This window comes from Lepidochelys kempii, chromosome 5, assembly GCF_965140285.1.
Source record: "Lepidochelys kempii isolate rLepKem1 chromosome 5, rLepKem1.hap1, whole genome shotgun sequence".
Taxonomy (NCBI): Eukaryota; Metazoa; Chordata; order Testudines; family Cheloniidae; genus Lepidochelys; species Lepidochelys kempii.
In genome coordinates this window covers 62,536,740-62,558,427 of record NC_136384.1, presented here as the reverse complement: position 1 = coordinate 62,558,427, position 21,688 = coordinate 62,536,740, and the positions used below count along the sequence as shown (strand labels likewise).

The window sequence follows — 21,688 nt, the reverse complement described above, 5'->3', positions numbered from 1 at the left end:
CTATTTTACCTTTTGCCCTTCGACTTTATTGCTGCCACCACCAAGCATCTAACAAATATATAACAGGGAAAGAGCCCGCTTGGAAACATCTTTCCCCCAAAATCTTCCCCAAACCCTACACCCCCTTCCCTGGGGAAGGCTTGATAAAAATCCTCACCAATTTGCATAGGTGAACACAGACCCAAACCCTTGGATCTTAAGAACAACGAAAAAACAATCAGGTTCTTAAAAGAAGAATTTTAATTGAAGAAAGTAAAAGAATCACCTCTGTAAAATCAGAATGGTAAATACCTTACAGGGTAATCAGATTCAAAACATAAATAATCCCTCTAGGCAAAACCTTAAGTTACAAAAAGACACAAAACCAGGAATATACATTCCATTCAGCACAACTATTTTACCAGCCATTTAAACAAAACAGAATCCAACACATATCTAACTAGATTACTTACTAAGTCCTAAGACTCCATTCCTTTTCTGTTCCTGGCAAAAAACACAGACAGAGAGCCCTTTGTCCACCCCACCCGCCAGCTTTGAAAGTATCTTGTCTCCTCATTGGTCATTTTGGTCAGGTGCCAGAAAGGTTGTCTTAGCTTCTTAACCCTTTACAGGTGAAAGGGTTTTTCCTCTGGCCAGGAGGGATTTAAAGGTGTTTACCCTTCCCTTTATATTTATGACATGAGTACATACAAAACAACCTAGAAATACAGGGATGAGAAGAGTTATTCATAAGCCTACCTTTTCTCAGCATGTTCATCCTTGTAGGAGACTTTGTAAAACCCATAATAGGTATCTGATAAATTAGATGAATAGTCTATACTGAGGGTGTAGTTCTGTCCAACAAGTAGAGCGTCAGGGGCCACAACTGCAATCTGATCACGTATTGGATATTCCAGGACTACAACTGGTTTTGCCTGATTCCAACCTGCTGAACTCAGTGTTGCCTTGGTGATATTAAGTCCTGAGCTATGAAGTATGATATTCCAAGTGACCTGAATTACATTAACAGTTATCTGAACAGAACCTGCAAACTTTGTAGTTGTTAGGTTTGGCTGTAAGACAAGATCATAGTGTAGCGGTATAACATTACTGGGAAGCCTAGTTTTTGCCCACGGAAATCTCTTTCCATTAGTTGCTAGAGGATATATCAGTTCCATTGTATGGTTCTTTTTATGGCAGCCTTCTTTGGTAAAGGTACATTTGGGAAGAAGGTAGATCACCATTATTACTGAAACTGCAATCACAAGAACTACTGCACAAACTACCATGGTCCTTAAAGAGGGCACTGAGCATGATCCATCTGAGCTCTGTCTATAGCCAGCTGCATTATTACGGAGACCTGTGCTTCTGTTCATGAAAGACATGCCCAGCAATTTCGCTGATGATTCATAATCCTCTTCATCCTCATCCATTTCATTTTCTCCAAGGCCACGCACCAGTAGTCGTGAACTTCTTGGCTCATACTCCACTTCATCAGGCTCTAATGGATGCAAGCAAGGCTCCTTTGCCAAGTCAACCACATCAGGTTCTTCCTCAAACATGCTGTTTTCAATCATATTCCTGGGCAACTGAATTCGATCTGGGTGGGGAGAAGAGGAGGAGAGAAAAAAAGAGCATACGTTATAACTAAAAAGGTGTTGCTATTACAACTCAAAAGATAACTTACTGAGTGGGAGTAGTGGAGCATGGAAAGCACTTATGCAGCATCTCTTACTGAGAGAGCTCCAATTCTGGAGAATATTTGCAAATATCTCGGCATATAATGATGATTTTTGGTTTGAACAACATTCCTAGAAACATTCATGGAACCCTTTGGCCTTATCTAGTCTGGGAAACTGCATAACTAAAATTTTAACATACTGTTACCAATATGATTTTGCCCTTTCTTGTGGGGAGGGACATGTGTAAGAACATGAATGATCCTCTAGTTAACCACAGCCAACCATATTTTTAAAAACACACTAACTGCCCTGTCCACATTCAGTGTTAAGTTGTGCCACAGAAAGGATTTAGCAAAGTGCCGATTGCTAAACCAGTGGAAGACAAATATCAAGCCACTATTTTGTTTTAGAAGAGGATCTGGTCCTTTTATATAAAAGGATAATAATATACTACATTTTCAACTGCGCTCTTCGTTTAAGATTTAGTCCCTATGTCCTTGGTAAAAGCCTGTGCATAAAAAGAAGTTAAAGTGCTTACTAAAGTAAAACCATCTCCATAAATCTGGACCCTAATAATTAATGAATTGTTATATGTATTGTTCAAATTCAAGAGTCACTTTTTACAAGAGTGACAGATAACAGACATGAAACATATGTAAAGAGCTGCTCTGTGTGGCTCAAAAGCTTGTCTCTCTCACTAAACAGAATTTTGTCCAATAAAAGATATGTCATCTACCTTGTCTCTCTAACATCCTGGGATCGACATGGCTACAACGCTAACTTCTGTATAACTAATTTATACTTTGGTCAACCAGCTACAAAGGACACGGGGAATAAGGAATCCTTTCCCAATCCAAGTTGCATGGACAGAGCTGATGCAAGGCCTAGGGACCAGAAAGCAGGTGGCTTTGGAGAGAACAAAGGACTTGTTATCACCATAGGCTTGATGCAAAGCCCACTGTTGTCAGTGGAAAGACACTAACTTTAAATGGACTTTGGAAGTGTTGGAGGAGACAGACTGAGAAAAGCCAGTAGAACGGGGAAAGGTGTGGAGAAAGAGACAGCTGTGGACTGGTACAACTCTGAATCTCCTTTGTGCCGGAAACCCCCAATACCAGCTTTGTATTTTGTTCTGACTTCCGTAATTTATGTTTAACTCCTCTTACTGCTGCTTTCAGAAGTTTATCTCCAAGAAACACATTTAGACACTGTTTTGATCCATTTCGTCTCTTGATTCAAATTTTATTTAAATTCAAATACTGTAATGTTTAACTCAGGAAATGTGTGGACTCCCATCTGGGGAGATGACAGAGTCAGGTAAACAAAAGAAAAAGAAAACATGTGCAATATAATAGCCCTCCAGTTACCATAGGCCCCAATTCTATAAAGATCCTAAGCATAAGCTTACATTTAAGCACATGTTTAAGCACATTTAAGCATTACGCTGACTGAATAGGAAGAGACTCAAGCGTATGGCTGAAGCTCAACTAGGGCTTTAGCTGATCATTTAACGAGGACACAGCTTGGAGGGAAGGAAGTTTCTTAGCCATATAGGTACCATAGAAAGCAGACATGTTTAGCTGGTTGAAAGGTTTTCTATCTTCCCCTTCCTCCCCTCAAGAAAACAATTTATTTTTAAATGAAAACAGAGGGGAAGAAAGTGTTAGTTAAAATTTCACAAGGAAAAAATAAAGTTTCCTTGAGCAGTTCTACAAAAGTGAGAGTTTCTGTGGCATAGAACGTGACCTTTCAGCTAGAGCTAGGTGAACAATAGATTTTTATTTTATGTATTTTATTTTTCATACTGTCTAACATTGCAAGAGAACACTGGAATAGAACTCAGTGGTTTCTGGTTACCAACTCTCTCTTGGTCAGTCCACTCGATCTCACCCTCTCCCCTCTAGGTTATATTTCAATTCAACAGCCTCTAAAATAAAACTCCCCACTCCTCAAATATAATCCCATGCACTTCACCTCAAAGACAGATTAATAAACCCAATCTGAAGTTTCTTGGATAAAACAGCTTTAAAACATCAAGAGCCAACACCCACAACCCACCGAACCAGTGTTTTCCAAACAGAGGGAGGGTAGACTAGTGAGGGGGACTAAGCATTGTCAGACTAGACCAGGAGGTTGGGGACAGTTGAGAGGAGTAGTGGGAGCAGAAAGGCTACATGAACCTGGATTGGTCCTGCTCTCCCAGTGTCTCAAATGTGAACATGCTGTCATGTCTGCAGACAAAGTAATAAGCAACTTCTTCAAAGTCATCCATTGTTCCTCTTGCTTTAAGGCAGCCCCAAACACAGCGCTCATGTACATGACTCAGCCATTAAAGCACACATCCACGCCCCACCAACACCTGCCCTGAACAACATATAATAATGTTAGAGGTGGGGGTGGAGAAGGGGTGAGGAATGGAAAAGAGTACTCAGAAGAGAAAGAATCAATAAGAAGAAAACTAGTGGACAGAAGGAGGATAAATATAGAGAGAAAAATGGAAAGAAAAAAGAATAGATGGCAGAAGCCAAGTTAGTACACGGCAAGAGACATGGCAGAAAGTCCATCCACAACTCTTCTGCAAAGGGGATTTCAAAAGGTTGGGAACCACTACACAGTATTTTCAAAAAGCAGTTCTCCCTCTTTGCTCCCAAGCCAACTACCTCATATAATTGTCAAATTCACCTCAAAATGATATACACAAAAAATTATTTGGGCCACAGAGCATACCTGAGACTACAAAGAACTTTTCCCTAAGAAATGAAGATAGAAGGCCAAACTAATCACGCTTGAACTAGAGAGAGAAATGCCAGCCTCTCTTATAAAAAAGAAAAAAAACAAACAAAAACCCCACCCCCTATATACCCACTTAGAATTATTTGCAAAAATTGGAGGCAATCCAGCTAGTAGGAGAAAAATGGCTTGTTTTTATTGTTAAAAACCACACAGCCATTTTTCAAACTCAATGTTAACGAGTCACAACTTCAGATAAAGAGCACAACTCACACTATTTCCACTGGAACACACATAGACAAGTAACAGAGCACTTGAAGGTCATCGAAGTTACCAATCCTGAGATACATACTGATGCAGGCAGTGGAATCATACAGCTTTACAGGAACAACTCTGAGGCGAACCAGCTTTAAATACAGATTTATGTCTAGATAAGCTGCAGATTTTGTTTTTCTCCATACTAGCAAAAATAAAAGGGGCAAAGAATATATAATATTCTAAGCAAGCTGTATGTAGGGCCTCTTTCTAGGCCTGAACAACAAGACTGTAATCTTTGTATTTTCACACTTCACTGTCCTCTTTCACACCAAACACCAGTAGCAGGGAGAAGCATAGCCAAATCTTGACAAAAAAGATTACTTTAAATTCACATAAGGCTAGATTCCAGTCAAGACTCACAAACGCAGAAAAGGAGAATACAAGTGGGAGAAGTTTCATCTGCCAAGATAAAAGTAGTATAGAGCCACTCAGCAATCACAGCAGTTCCCAAAGTTACAAGTGCTTTAAACCCCAAGACTTAATTCTACATTACCATGCCAAGAAACCGAGACTGAAGCACAGAACCCAGCACAAGGACACATGGACAAGAGTCTCTGAATAAATGGCCCTGTTGCTCTAGGACTACTTTGCACATCACTACCAGTGCTAAGCAGCCCTGAGAATCACCATAGCTAACATAGGGTGTATTCTGATGGTGCAGAAACGGCATACTGACTCCTCTGCAACCCCCCTCCAGTACACAGGGTGTCCTTCTGACCCAGGAATCCCTAGTTACTTGCCAGCCCCTCTGGGGCCATTGGCAGACCAAACAGCATATGGAAAAGTCAGCCTTTAGGCTCCTCTAGCTCAGTGCTGTGATGTGGGGGACCGGCAATTCCCCCCCCCCCCAACCATGTGCCGATGGCTCCCGGAACAGCACCCGTCCGCGGACCACCACTTTGAGTAGCACTGCTCTAGCTTACACCAGAGGTCACTCAGTGCACAGATGGCCCAGGACTGGGAGAGCACAAAGATAAGAGAAGGAGAGTTGGTTTCACTGTTGTGAATATTTAAAATTGCAGAATAAGTCTGCCGTATTAGACAATTTGTAAACCGCTGACCTACAAACAAGTCAATTTAGGCAACCCATGACAACACAGCTGTCTGAAACCTTGTTACAACATAGCTCCAATTTACAATATTCATGGGGTACCAGCTGGTTTCTGCTGTAGATCACCAAATCACACTAAAGAATAGAATGACCGCCTCCTCACGCGCCTATCTATAATGTGTAGGAAAAAAACCTGATCACAGGGGACCTCAATTTGAATGGCATATCCTTAACAGTGAGGATAATTAACCAGTGGAACATCTAACCAGTGTAGTGATAGATTCATCATCGCTGGCAATTTTTAAAATCAAGGTTGGATATTTTTTTTAAAAAGGTACGCTCTAGTTCAAAACAGGAATTAAATTTAAAGAAGTTCTATGGCCTGTATTATACAGGTCAAACTAGATGACCTCAGTGGTCCCTTCTGGCTTTCTAGTCTATAATCAAATGGCTTGACCCAGTACCCTGCTGGGTGTCAGACTACTGAGCCAACAGTGTTCTTTTTGCCTGGCCTCCCTGTAGGACTTAAGAGGCAGAGGGTGTACAATTAATGAGGATTTAAAAAAAAGATGCATGGCACCTCTTCACTAGCCAGTATAACATATTGGAACAGCATGCACCATAGCAGATTTTCAAAGATAGGAACTATGCTGGTGTAAATTGTTGTCTCAGACTAGAATCACATTTTCTGTTTTCAGAGTAGCAGCCGTGTTAGTCTGTATTCGCAAAAAGAAAAGGAGTACTTGTGGCACCTTAGAGAATAACCAGTTTATTCGAGCATAAGCTTTCATGAGCTACAGCTCACTTCATCAGATGCATTCAGTTGAAAACACAGTGAGGAGACAGCCAATGAAGTGAGCTGTAGCTCACGAAAGCTTGTGCTCAAATAAATTGTTTAGTCTCTAAGGTGCCACTAGTACTCCTTTTCATTTTCTGTTTTAACAACTGAAAATACAGGGTATATATGCAAAGCTTTGCATAGAAATATGAAAAAGGGAGTAAATTTGAGGAACTGATACTTTAAATGCTGTTCAGCTAATGCACTTTGAGTTGCAAGGTTTCAATTCTCAAATTCGAAGTATGGTACAAAACACAAAGACACAGATCCTAATATGCAAAAGATTGTTTCTGCAAGGGGTAGGCTTGTGTTTAACACGACAGCAAGATAATGGCTTTGGGGGGGGGGGGAATGTTTTGTTGTTCAGGAGTCTTTTGCACTTTAACTTTTCAAAATATAGTAAGCAATGCAAACATACAATAGAGCAAGTTTGCTGTAACTTTATACTATTTTAATAAATAAGACACCTTGACTGCCGCTAGAGGTAAAGTTGTCTGCTGGTATTCACACTATAGGGGAAACTGTATGCTCCTCTTTAGCAGGAATGGAAAGCTTCAAACAAAAATTAATGCCCTCCAGAGGCAAAGAGCAAATAAACACAGATTAATAGATTCTAAGGCCAGAGGGGACGGTTTTGATTGTCTACTCTAACCTCTTTTATAACACAGGGCACAGAACTTCCCCAAAATAATTTCCAGTCCATGTGTTAGAAAAACATGGTCAGTGATGGAGAATCCACCACAACCCTTATTAAATTTTCCAGTGGTTAATTACTTTCACCGTTAAAAATGTATGCCTTATTTCCAGTCTGAATTTGTCTGGCTTTAACTTCCAGCCATTGGATTCTGTTATACCTTTCTCTGCTAGATCAAATATTTGCAGTCTAAGTATCTACACGGTGAACAATCAAATCACCCTTAACCTTCTCTTTATGAAGCTAAATGGATTGAGTTCTTTGAGTCTATCACGATAAGGCACATTTACTAATGCTTCAATCATTCTCATGGCTCTTCTCTGAACCTTTTCCAATTTGTCAAAATCTTTCTTGACATGTAGACACTAGACTTGGCTACAATATTCTAGCATCAGTCACACCACCACCAAATACAGGGGTAATATTCTCCCTATTTCCATTCAAGATTCCCCTGTTCATATATCCAAGGATTGCATCAGCCTTTTTGGCCAGTGTCACACCAGGTGCTCACGTTCAGCTGATTATCCACCAGAACCTCTAAGTTTTTTTCAGACTCACTGCTTCCCAGGATATTTCCCCGTAAATATGGTCTATGGTCTTTGTACTACACGTATGACTTAGTGTTTGACCATATTAAAAAAAAGTGTATTGTTTGCTTGCACTCTGTTTACCAAGCAATCCACATGGGTGTATACCAGAAATCTGTCCTCTTCATTACTTACCATTCTGGGTCATCTGCAAGCTTCCAGGTCATTGATTTAAAAAAAGTTAATCTCTTCAAAACTCCACTAGAAACACACCACATCAGTGATGATTCCCAGTTTGCAATTACATTGAAACGTGTCCATTTGCCAGTTTTTAACCCATTTAATGTAGGCCATGTTAATTTTATATTGCTGTAGTTTAATACATGGTCTATATCTGATCCATGTTTACATGTATCTAGTGGGTTGGTATTCCAGAATATTAGCCAAAGAAGCGTGGTCTAAATACACCCTATCTACAAGTCGGAGGGCAAAATCCATCTCCCACAAATATAAATCACCCCATGCTATACAAAGACACTCTAGGAAGTGGGTGGATTTCATGCTAATAGAAGAGACTTACTGCTGACTAAATATACATTTTCCAATCTACTAAAAATATTTCATATGCTCGGCTGGTAAATTAGAGATAGCAAAACAGGTAACAAGAGCAGTTGCTTATTCATGTTAATGTTATTAATGACGAAAGGCCAGTTTCTTTAAAAGGGGCCACCCAGCACATAAAAATTGATCAAAATGTACAGTGGTCATTAATCCAGCCCTGAGGCAGGACCACGTATACTTTGACTACAGGTGTTCATCTAATCTTTGCTTAAAACCTCCAAAGACAGGGCTTCCACAGCCTCCTTCGATAACCAATTCCATGACTACTTAACTATCCTTATAATTAGAAAGGATATCCTAACATCTAACCTAGATCTCCCTTGATGCAGATAAAGGCCATTACTTCTAGTTCTACCTTTAGTAGACAGAGAACAATTGATCACAGTCCTCTAGAACAGCCCTTAACATACCTGAAAACTTGTCAGGCCCCCCTTTCACACAGTCTTCTTTTCTCAAGACTAAACATGCACAGAGGTTTTGTTTGTTTTTTAACCTTTCTTCCTAGGTCAGGTTTTCTAAACCTTTGATGGTTACTCTCCTCTGGATGCTCCAATTTGTCCACATCTCTCCTAGAATGTTCAGCCCAAAACTGGACACAAGACTCACCTGAGACCCCACCCCTGCCAAGCAGAGAAGATCAGTTTATCCCCAGTGTATTACATTGCACATCCCAGAAGGACATTAGCCTTTTTTCACAACTGCACCACACTGTTGGCTCATATTCAATTTGTGATCCACTGTAACCCCAAGATCCCTTTCAGCAGTTCTAATATCCAACCAGTTATTCCCTATTTTGTATCCATGCATTTAATTTTTCCATCCCAAATGTAGCACTTTGCACTTGTCTTTATTGACTTAACTTGGTTGATTTCAGACTAAATTTGTCAAGGTCCTTTTGAAAGCTAATTCAGTCCTCCAAACTGCTAGCAACCCTCCCAGCTTGCAATCATGCACAAATGTTATAAGCATATTCTTCACTCCACCAGCCAGACTACTACCATGCCCAGGACAGACCCCTAAACTACCCCACAAGATCCATCCTCCCAGTCTGACATCCAACCATTGGTAAGTACTCCGAGTACTGTTTTTCAACCAGTTATGCACCCACTCTAGAGCACATTTCCCACATATACCGGTAATTCATTCTAAAGAAACTAGGCATTAAGAAACGGATGTGAATTCTAAAGGTAACATTTTACACAGTTATTAGTGAAAAAGAATAGACAGGATTAAAAATCCAGCGTTTAATGCAAAGTTGAATGCCATAATTCCCTTCCGTACTGTATTTTAGAGACACAAGGTGGGTGAGGTAATGTCTTTTATTGGACCAACTTCTGTTGGTAAGAGACAAGTTTTTGATCATACACAGAGCTCTTCTTCAGGTCTGGAAAATATACTCAGAGTGCTACAGCTCAATAATCTGCTCCACCTTGTATTTAGCTCTCATACTGAGTGCAGTGACCTGTGTAAATGCAAAAGCTTGTCTCGGTCACCAATAGAAGATATTGCCTCACCCATCTTGCATCTCTAATATCCTTGGATCACCATGGCTACAAGAAGGCTGCATACTACTATATTTTGACAGAGCAAATAGCACATGTGACTTCACCTGATCGAGTAACTAGGAAACTTGGGTGTCAGAATTAGTGATGGTCTAATTGTGAGGCTTGAAAAGACATACAGAGGTGTCATTAATTAAAGAAATAAAACCCAAAGAAACCAGACGTTCCGAGGAATTCAAGATGAGCAAAGCAACACACACTTCTAACATTAAGAGGGTGAAAGGAAGCCATTGCCCAAAATTATGAAATAGAAGCTGGAACGGGGAGGGCTGAACTAAGGACAGCGGACTGATTGGGTGTCAGTGAGAGGGATTTCAATGGGAGCTGCAAGTGCTCAACAACTCTGAAAGAGTCAGGCTTCTTCTAAACATGGCTGTACATACCCAACTTTGATACCCAGGACTGAAAACGTTGGCCTTTAGCTAACAAACAGTACGTATGTTAAACAAGGTGTGTGGACTTTGTCCCTGCTAAATGGATGCAGATTCAATTTTGTAAGATCAATATTGTATTTGTCTTATTAATGAAGGAAAAGCAGCTTGAAGATAAAACAGGAAATTTGAATCTCTAATGAACCTACTGGCTCATGATTGGGTTCCCTCCTCCAGGATCTCCAGTATGGCTGAGCTGGAAGAGGAAGATCTAGCCAAGAGAGGGCACTGGGGTGCCCAGTTCAGCCTCTGGCCAATAAAGTGCTCCATAAATTCCCTAGACAAAAAAGGAATTAATATCCCAGGTTTAGGGGAGACCAGGCTCTTGGGAGACATCCAGAAGCTGTGAGTGAGCAGCAGTGGTAGCCAACAATTGAGAGATGGCTGCAGAGGGAAGGTTAGATAGCCTCCAGAACGGAATTGAAAGTTAAGAGCAGGACAGGGAAAGAGGACCAGTAATAGCTGCAGAAGAAGGATACAGCACAGTGTCTTGTAAGCATGAGGCATGGGGACAACTGATTGTGCACAGAAGGATAATGGTTCACAGGAAGCCTTAACAAGACTGATACAGGGGTATAAAGTAACAAACTGCCCCTATGTGCTGGGTTAGGAACTGTTGGAAAATCAGTTCTTTTAATTGAAAGTATTTGTGCTTTTTGCACATTTCTGTTTATGACCGCGCTAGTAAAGTAATCCTTATTTTAGGCGAACCCACCAAAGACCTGGGGCATCTTCAGCTCCCAAAACACACGGCTTGTGACCAGACAGCTCAAGAGATGGATATGCGGAAAGCACACCACCCTGTAGTGGCGTCAGTTACAATACTTATTGTGCACCTTATTTCCCTTCCCTTACTCTGCAAGCAGTCCCAAAGCTAAAGAAAAATTACAACAGAATGGAAACTAGATACAGCATGTTGCTAACACACAGCCATGCATTACTTCAAGACAGACCCACCCACAGAGTGTGCACATGTTGGTGGTCTTTGTGAAGTCGCTGGCCTATGGCTGTGTCAGTCACTTTTAGGTCACATCATACAGATGGCCTAGCGAACAGCCTGAGCTTCACAGAGATATTGAAGTGTCACAGTTAGAAGCACTGTTTTATAGTCAAAACAATTAATTTTCTACTTTTAGCACAATCCCTGCGTCACCCCAAAAAGGCCACCAAAAACTGATGATAGAAATTAGAAGCAAAAGACTGATATCCTAATAATTTTGCTATTCTTAACGTGCTCACTAACACAACTGTTTACCGTCATCCACAAAAAATCCCTAAAATATCAGAAGTATTGTGTGATTTTTTGGGGAAGAGAGGGGGTTGTTTGTATAAAACAGAAACCACAAAAACAGAAAACAGAAGTCATTACAACCAAGACAAATGTACGCAATTCCTTAAAACAATTACAACATTCTGGTGTTAAAAGGTGATGAGACTCAAGTAATAGTACTTACTGTAATGGGATAGCCTGTGTTATGAAAAATAGGTTTGCTTTAAAATGCCTGCAGCAAAACTGCTTCTCTTGAAAAAGAAAGGAGGATATTATGCACAACTAAACTATCAATCTGCATTAAGACTCCTTGTAAAAGTAAAGTGAAACCTCTTAGAAGCTCTCTGTGCAGTGCTTCCCAGAGACAGAGAGGAGGATACTATATAAAGAACTTTGAGGGCAGACACAGAATGGAGGAACTAAACAAATAGTACACTGTGTCCGAACATAGCTTTTTTCTTGCTATCAATATCGAGCAATAGACCAGTTGCTGTGAAGTTAGTGGTTACTGCTAATACATAATATTTACAGAAACTCTGTGGGTTTGTTGAGATAAATCAACAATACATTTAAGTATATGTATTCTTTACATTTACTTCATAAGTATATGAATCAAGCAGTTTCTCCTTCACAAAGGACATTTTATTCTTAAAATTTGATAGGGAAGAAAGATTAGCATTCATGGCAGGAACAAAAACATATTTCACTCATACAAAGTCTCCAGGGTATGCTTCTGTAGGTTTGAGCCAGTGGGAATTTTAGAAAGATTAGGAGGGTTAGATTTCAGGAGAAAAATCTCCCCCAAAAAATACATTCCTTAACTTGATGATGAATGTCTAATAAGCTGCACTGCTTAAAAGGAAATTTTTACTGGAAATACAGAAGCATTGTACCTATTAAAAATTACTTGTTAATGAATTGATCCTGCTTCCATTGAAGCAAATAGCAAAACTAATGTCAATTTAATAGGAAGAAGGATCAGGGTCCAAAATCCTAACACATAGAAGTTTGCTTTACAATGACAGTGAAAGTTTTCAGCACACATTATGGACCAAAATCCTGATGTTTTTACTCAGTCCCTTTCAAACAGAAGTCTCATTTCACTTTAGAAAGGACTGAGCCAAGGTGGCAGTTTCCTCTTTCTGCATGAAGATGTAATTTTAAATTAAGTTTTAACCAAATATTTAATTAAGATAAAAATATAGGAATCGCTAATATTTTACAACAAAATAAAGCAATTCAATTAAAAAAAAAAGCAAAGCTGTCCTTATTTTAGATGACTGTGAAGGGGATAAAGGGAGAGGGGAACAGCGAGGGAGCACTGGTGGACTGGCTGCCTGAAATACCTGAACTTAGAGCTAGAAACACACACACACATGCAAAGTTTCAGACAAGACTTTTTCTAGATACACAGACCCCACCAACTGAGGGAGGCAGATTCAGGTCAAACAAAAACATTTTGGCAATTTGCCAAATTGTTTTCATCAGGAGAAAGAAAAATCAAAACCCAAATAATTTATTTAAAGTAGTAATATGAAATGTTTTGATTTGAAATTACTTTCTCTTCTTCAAAATTAAGAAAGCTTTGAAATAAAGCACTACATTTGGTTTTCAAAACACATTTTGTCCAACCCAAATAAATTTTTAATTTTTCAGTTTGTCAAAAGTTGAAAAAAAAAAAATTCACATTGACCAGACATGAATCCGCAGGCCCCAGAATAGCCAGTAAACAAACAGTTATTTACACAGCTCTAGGTGAAACCTGCCTGTTGTAGTAACTGAGACTTCATCCACCTCCACTCCACACCACAATATATAATTAAAGCAGTCAGTCATTTTCACTACAGTAAAGCTACACACCTGTCAGGTACAGGCATAGATTAAACTTCAGGCATATGCATGATAACATCCAAGTACATAGTTCAACCTTCATACAAAAAATTAGATATACAGAAGGCAGTGCTTAATTTGTACAGGGGCTCAGCCCCAGTACTTCTAGGCTTGGCAGTTCATAGCCCCAGCACCACTTTAATTAGAAATTAAGCACTGACAGAAGGACTGTAGATAGCGCAGTGATGGATTCTACATAAACCCAAATCATATTTCTGCTCCACTGAAGTACAACTGCTTCCTGAACAATACTGTTGGCTGGACTTTTACTAATGGCCATAATAAAAATATTGTTTACATTTTTTCTTGTGTTTTCTTCAGTTACACAACTGGTTTAAACTACTTTTTCTTTGCTCAATGAGCAATATGTAGAGTTTAGGTCTTCCCTGTATGACAAAAATTTTCTTGTAACACTTAAAAATAAGGAAGCCCAGTATTGCTGAGTGTAATTTGATGTTTGACATCTTCGTAGCACTTCCTCTGGAAATGGAAGAGACCAAACAGTTAACCCGTGTCCTAAAAATTTAGCATTTCAAAATGAATCCCAAAAATAAAAAATTGATTTCTCTCTTTTCCAGATTTGTAAAGTTTATTTTTCTAAACAATATTTTAACATTCCCCATAAAGAAAAGAACACATTCTATACTAAATGTACAAATCAGATAAGAGTCAGATGTGTTTCGAAAATCCAGAAGAAAAGGAAGTGACTCAAATGCTGTTACTTTCAACCAACCACTTAATCAAGTGAGGGGTTGTTTTTTTTTTGCTTTCAATATAAAAGACTGCCCACAAATTGTACAAAAAAAGTTAACACACTAAACAGCAGTAAAAAGGATGTTTATTTAAAATGCTGCTAAAAAGCCTCCTCTTGAAGAGTCAGGTCTATTCAATACAAGAGACCTTTGTGTTGAAAATGTAGTTGTACCATTAAACAATGGCTTAAAACTGCAAGTGCCTATCAGTACGCACAAACCTTCTCCTTTCCACTTTATTCTTTAGATTAGGATTTTAGATGGACAAATTGGGTAGAGTATTTGGTTGTTTGCACAGGTAACCATATGCAGTTGCCATTCCTGCTGGTTGGGTCACGAGTCTTAATCTCAATTTTGTAAGTAATTAAGGCCCCGATCCCTCACACATATATACATAAAATTACTTATGTATGCAAGTACTGTAGTTTCACTGAATTCTCAGTTGCCTAAGGGCATCTATCTATTACAGGATTGGGCTCTTTAGAAACATGCAGAGATAGGTAATAGGCCAAGTCTTGGCTACTGAGCAAACTGATCTACTGTAACTTGGCAGTAGTTCCATCTAAAAAGTCTTACATGGAAAGCATTTGCACACTTCCAACTGTCTAGCTGCACCAACAATTGTTTTTGCCAAACAAAAAGACACTGCTTAGCCAAACAAAAAGTGCAATACAAAAGAGCTAACCTCAGGTCATCAGGCAAAAAGCAGTTGGACTACTAATTATTACCATGATATAAATTGCACCTTCCCTATTAAGAATGGCTAGTGTCACAAACAGTGAAGGAAAAGTCTAGCTGTGATTCGTGAATGTGGTGCACACCAGTGGACCTGTATTTACAGACTAGCTTTTAGAATGGCTACTCTGACAACATCCAACTGAATATATCCACTGGATTTCTAGAATATTAGACAACCATAGGATGACACATGTAATGTTTGCAGGGATTGGAACGAGACCATATAGGCATTTAAAAGGTGAAGTAGTAATTATGAAATTCAACATTTTTACACACACACGACCATCTCTAAAGGAACTTAATATTAGGAAGACTTCCCTCTGCCCAACTACAAAATTACACCTGCTTCTCCTAGGATGGCGGGGGGGGGGGGCTGTTTTTACTCTAATTCTCTCTATTTTAATCTCTCTCGAAGTGCACTGCAAACAGATAAAAAAATTACTGAGGAGAGACCTGCAATTCATTCACTTTCACACTGTTAGTCTTTAGACTCATTTGCGGTCTTATTTCTCTATAAGAGGCAAAGCTGTCTCTGTATCATGCTCAATCCATGGAACGAGTACTTTGTCCCAGGAAAGTAGCTCTTCCCCACCCTCACCCCTTTTGTGCTTAGGATTGCATCTGCCCTGCATGTGCTTTTCTTAAGAGGGAGATCCGCAAAGCTCTGCTTAAAGCCTGGCGCATTTAGACAGTCCGCTCTTTAGCTAGTGCAAGAGAGTGAACCCATTTTCACCAGCTTTAGATCTGGCAAATCTTTCTTGGAAACGAATTTCTAAAAATGCTATATGAGGATATAAGGAGTGTGAAAATCTGCACACTATTGAAAACAACTTTCCTAATTACAAATTAGACACAGTAATTAGATTTTTCTTCTCAAAAAGTTACATAGCGAAGACTGTTGAACCAGTTTGCCCCAGATATAAAATGTCACTTGAAGCCAGCCCTTACATCCCACCCCAAGCCGGAATGGCTCAATACAGACCATTTTAATCCAGAGCTGCAGACAGCTAGCAGCTCTGCATTTGCAACAGCAAGTATGTAATAAATTAAGAATACTGATATGCAGTAGTTTTATGAATACCATATTGGACATGCTCAGTGAGATGAAGTTTCTATAAATGGGGTTATTAGACTTTCCTGTATGAGTGTACTGATCTGGCTTAATAGGTATCTCTTGGGGAAAAAACAAGAAAGGAAGCAACACTGACTATAACAAAACAAAACAAAAAAAAACAGTTGGGGGCAGTTAGAGGACAATAGCCTACTTTAGGTTCCAACCTGAAGTGACACCACTGTTTTGCCAGTGTTGGGAACTAACTGACCAAAAGGCTATAGATAGTTAAAGAAGGCCTTGTTCTCTTACAAAGGAAGGGATCAAAGGACTGGGCAAGATTTAAAAAAAACACTCACCCAGCTCAGGGGGAGAGATAATTGGTTTGTGAGTTAAAGGAAGAGACTGAGAAAGAGTGAGACCTTAACTGTCCCAGGGCATCTATAGAAAGCTTAGACCTATCAGCACTGCCACATGGAAGGTGGACAGCCATCTGGCAAACTAGTGTTGTCAACAGATTTATTGTTTACAATATTTTTCTCTATCATGTGATTCTACATAAAATAATACTTTAAGAAGACTGTTTGGTTACTAGATACCACTGTCATAGCTCCCAGAGAGAGAGCTGGGGGACACCGAACATATATCGGGGCTGCTGGAGAAATCACAGCTGATCACCAGGGCCAGGTCTGAGAATGGGAGAATTGTGTGATTCCACCCGGAGAGAGTAGCTATGGTTTGAGGCCTGAGAGGGGATGTGCTATAGAGAGACGGGGGGGGGGGGGGGGGAGTGGGGGACGCAGATATGCAGTTAGCCTGGTAACAGAGACCATTGCACAGATCAAGTTCTACAAAAAAACCCACAACACGCTCCAATGACAAGACAGATTCATGGTGGGACAGAACTGGAGCCCCACATATTAAAACTGATAAAATAATCCAAAATATTACATATCCAGAAAGTCAAATATTCTTTTCTACAACAATTCTCTGATTATGGGAGATTCAAGCTGCTGGTGACACTAAAAGTTTACCCAACATTTGCAGTTTCCATTTGCTAAAATTTGCTTAGTTTAAATCAAAATTGAAACACCACATAGCATTTTTGCACTGAAACCAAAAGGCAGGTGATTCTGACTATAGTAACTCCACTTTTTCCAAGCAGCAGTACTCCTCCCAACATTTGTTAAGAATGCAAATGTGTCCCGTCAACAGTAGAAAAGCAGTGGGGTCCAGCAGCTAGTACACTGGACTGGGGCTCTGGTTTTATTCCTGCTCTACCCTGCTGGGCGACCTTGGACTAGTCACTTAATCTTTCTACGCTTTCATTTAATCTTGAATATGTAAACTGTAAGCTCTTTGGGGTAGAGACTGTATCTTACTATACATTTGTACAGGGCTTAGCACAGTGGGTCCCCCAATACTGGTTGAAGCCTCAGTCCTAAATATAAAGGGAAAGGTAACCACCTTTCTGTATACAGAACTATAAAATCCCTCCTGGCCAGAGGCAAAACCCTTTCACCTGTAAAGGGTTAAAAAGCTAGGATAACCTCACTGGCACCTGACCAAAATGACCAATGAGGAGACAAGATACTTTCAAAGCTGGGGGGAGGGGAGGGGGAGGAAACAAGGGTCTGTCTGCGTGATACTTTTGCTGGGAACAGATCAGGAATGATCTCCAGAACTCCTGTAAAAAGTCAGTAAGCAATCTAGCTAGAAATGCATTAGATTTTCTTTTGTTTAATGGCTGGTAAAATAGTTGTGCTGAATGGAATGTATGTTCCTGTTTGTGTCTTTTTGTAACTTAAGGTTTTGCCTAGAGGGATTATTTATGTTTTGAATCTGATTACCCTGTAAGGTATTTACCATCCTGATTTTACAGAGGTGATTCTTTTACTTTTTCCTCAATTAAAATTCTTCTTTTAAGAACCCGATTGCTTTTTCGTTGTTCTTAAGATCCAAGGGTTTGGGTCTGTGTTCACCTATGCAAATTGGTGAGGATTTTTATCAAGCCTTCCCCAGGAAAGGGGGTGTAGGACTTGGGGGGATATTTTTGTGGCGAAGACGTCTCCAAGTGGGCTCTTTCCCTGCTCTTTGTTGAACATGCTTCGTGGTGGCAGCATAGGGTTCAAGGACAAGGCAAAGTTTGTACCTTGAGGAAGTTTTTAACCTAAGCTGGTAAGAATAAGCTTAGGGAGTCTTTCATGCAGGTCCCCACATCTGTACCCTAGAATTCAGAGTGGGGAAGGAACCTTGACAGCCTTTAAGAAGCACCACTATAATATGAATTAATAATTGTAAGAAAACAAGTGCAATTTCTTCAGCAGTGCCCCCACCCATCCAAAGCCTCCCACAAAGCAGAATGCTTAGTACTAGGAACACTTCTAGTCAAGTTAATGGGGCTACATGGTAAGGAGCATTACATATGGTAGCCTTTGCAGGATTATTGGACCCTATGTTTGTTAGGGAAACACAGCTTTTGAGCAGCTGCAGCTACTCAAAATTCAGGTTTCAGAGTAGCAGCCGTGTTAGTCTGTATCCGCAAAATAAACAGGCACCTTAGAGACTAACAAATTTATTAGAGCATAAGCTTTCGTGGGCTACAGCCCACTTCATCGGATGCATAGAATGGAACATATAGTAAGATATGCCCACGAAAGCTTATGCTCTAATAAATTTGTTAGTCTATACGGTGCCACAAGTACTCCTGTTCTTTCTACTCAAAATTGTTTAATCGAGGTCAATTAAAATCTTTGTTGTTACCTTGTTCTGTGAGCAATCAACATTCCAATGCTTAAGGCATGCCCTGAGAATGCTGTATCGCCAAGTTCAGTTGTGCAAATCTGAATAGGTCAACAGCTACTAAACAGGAAAAAAAAAGTAACTTTAATGGGTTGTGGGCTTTGGGGGCAGGGATAAGTTAGAGACAATACTGAGGTGCTTAGACATCAATGTTACTTGGCTCTTGTAGTTCTTAAAAAAATAAAATAAAAAGAAGGAACTAGAATCACACAGGATTTCCCCCAAGGTCTCTGTTAACAATAGACCCAAGACACAGTCAGCAAAGAACAAAAAGAAAAGGAGTACTTGTGGCACCTTAGAGACTAATCAATTTATTTGAGCATGAGCTTTCGTGAGCTACAGCTCACTTCATCGGATGCATACCGTGGAAAATACAGAAGACATTATATACACACGGAGACCATGAAACAATACCTCCTCCCACCCCACTGTCCTGCTGGTAATAGCTTATCTAAAGTGATCATCAAGTTGGGCCATTTCCAGCACAAATCCAGGTTCTCTCACCCTCCGCCCCCTCACACACAAACTCACTCTTCTGCTGGTAATAGCCCATCCAAAGTGACAACTCTCTTCACAATGTGCATGATAATCAAGGTGGGCCATTTCCAGCACAAATCCAGGTTTTCCCACCCCCATACACACACAAACTCACTCTCCTGCTGGTAATAGCTCATGTACATTGTAGGGAGAGTGGTCATTTTGGATAAGCTATTACCAGCAGGAGAGTGAGTTTGTGTGTGGGGGGGGCGGAGGGTGAGAAAACCTGGATTTGTGCTGGAAATGGCCCAACTTGATGATCACTTTAGATAAGCTATTACCAGCAGGACAGCGGGGTGGGAGGAGGTATTGTTTCATGGTCTCTGTGTGTATATAATGTCTTCTGCAGCCTCCACGGTTTGCATGCGATGAAGTGAGCTGTAGCTCACGAAAGCTCATGCTCAAATAAATTGGTTAGTCTCTAAGGTGCCACAAGTACTCCTTTTCTTTTTGCGAATACAGACTAACACGGCTGTTACTCTGAAACCTGTCAAAGAACAAAAGCAACCCCTGCCCCCCCACCATCACAGTGTTCCAGAGAACAGTACTGGTGTGACATACACAACTCAATTTCTTAAGGCATGTCTACACCAGCAGAGTTACAGAACTGCTCAGAGAGTGCTGAAGGGAAACCGCTGTTGTGTGTTCACACTCTCAGCTGCCTGCGCAATAGCGTGTTCACACTTGCAGTGGTATTTGGAGAAGTGCACTCTGGGCAGCTATTCAACAGAGCATCTCTTCCTCTTCTGCTAAGAGTTGTGGGAAGGCGGTGGTTGGGGGGGGGGGGGGTCCACAGGGCACCCTGGGTCCTGTCCCAATGCCCCATGATGCACTGCTTTGCATCTTAGCGATCCCTGTGCTTCCGTCCGCATTTGGCACCATCTTTCAACTGTTTGTGTACTGCATGTCCTGTCTCTTTGGGCTGCAGGAATGGATCCCGAATGGTTGACGAGTATGCTGCTCGCTCTGACCAACACGTCACAAGTGGCAGTGGAGTTATTCCTTAAACTACAAAAGGCAAGAAGAGTGTGACATTGATCTCGCCATGCGTAGTAGTTACAACACAGGATTGCTTGTGGCATTCATGGAGATGCTGACCACAGTAGAATGCCACTTTTGGGCTCGGGAAACAAGCACTGAGTGGTGGGATCACGTCGTCATGCACGTCTGGGATGATGAGCAATGGCTGCAGAACTTTCGGCCGAGGAAAGCCACATTCATGGAACTGTGTGATGAGCTCACCCCAGCCTCGCAGCACAAGGACTTGAGAATGAGAGCTGCCGTGCCATTGGAGAAGCACGTTGTGATTGCACTGTGGAAACTGGCTACTCCAGACTGCTACCGATTGGTCGCTAACCAGTTCGGAGCAGAAAAGTCGACCGCTGGAGACCTGTTGATGGAAATGTGCAGAGCCATTAATCGCATCCTGCTTTGAAAGACCATGACTCTGGGCAACGTGTGTGACATTGTGGATGGCTTTTCACAAATGGGCTTCCCTAACTGCAGAAGGGTGATAGATGACACACATATTCCAAGTCTGGCACCAGATCACCTAGCCACTGAGTACATTAATCCCAAGTGGTATTTCTCAATGGTTCTCCAGGCGCTTGGGCATCACCGTGGGTGTTTCACAGACATTAACGCAGGCAGGTCCCGAAAGGTGCATGACGCATGCATCTTTCAGAACATAGGCCTGTTCAGGAAGCTGCAAGCAGGGACTTTCTTCCCGGATCAGAAGATCACCAAAGGGGAAGTCAAAATGCCCATTGTGATCCTGGGAGACCCCACCTACCCCTTAATGCCATGGCTTATGAAGCCATACAGGGGGCAACTTGACAGCAGCAAGGAGTGGTTCAACAACAGGCTGAGCATGTGCAGAATGACTGTTGAGTGTGCTTTTGGCTGTTTAAAAGCCCGCTGGTGCTGCTTCTATGGGAAACTAGACCTGGCTGATGACAATATTCCTATGGTTATAGCTGCATGCTGTACCTTCCATAATATTTGTGAAGGGAAGGGTGAAAGCTTCACTCAGGCTGGACCACAGAGGCTCAGCGCCTGGAGGCCGAGTTTGAACAACCAGAGACCAGGACTATTAGAGGAGTGCAGGACCAGGCCATAAGGATCAGGGATGCTTTGATGCAGCAATTTGAACCTGAAAGCCACTAATAGTTGTTGCTATGCTCAGGAGTACAGTGCTTGTAATGCTAGGAGGTGA

At 40.9% G+C, this 21,688-nt stretch overlaps 1 protein-coding gene across 1 annotated transcript in view; it reads right to left on the bottom strand.

Moving 5' to 3' along the window:
- LNPEP (leucyl and cystinyl aminopeptidase) overlaps positions 1-21,688 on the bottom strand; it is a 107,530-nt gene that overhangs the window by 48,261 nt on the left and 37,581 nt on the right. The window contains exon 2 of the mRNA XM_073344573.2: positions 739-1,579. Coding sequence (XP_073200674.1) covers positions 739-1,579 — 841 coding nt within the window. The remainder of the gene's footprint in view (positions 1-738; positions 1,580-21,688) is intronic.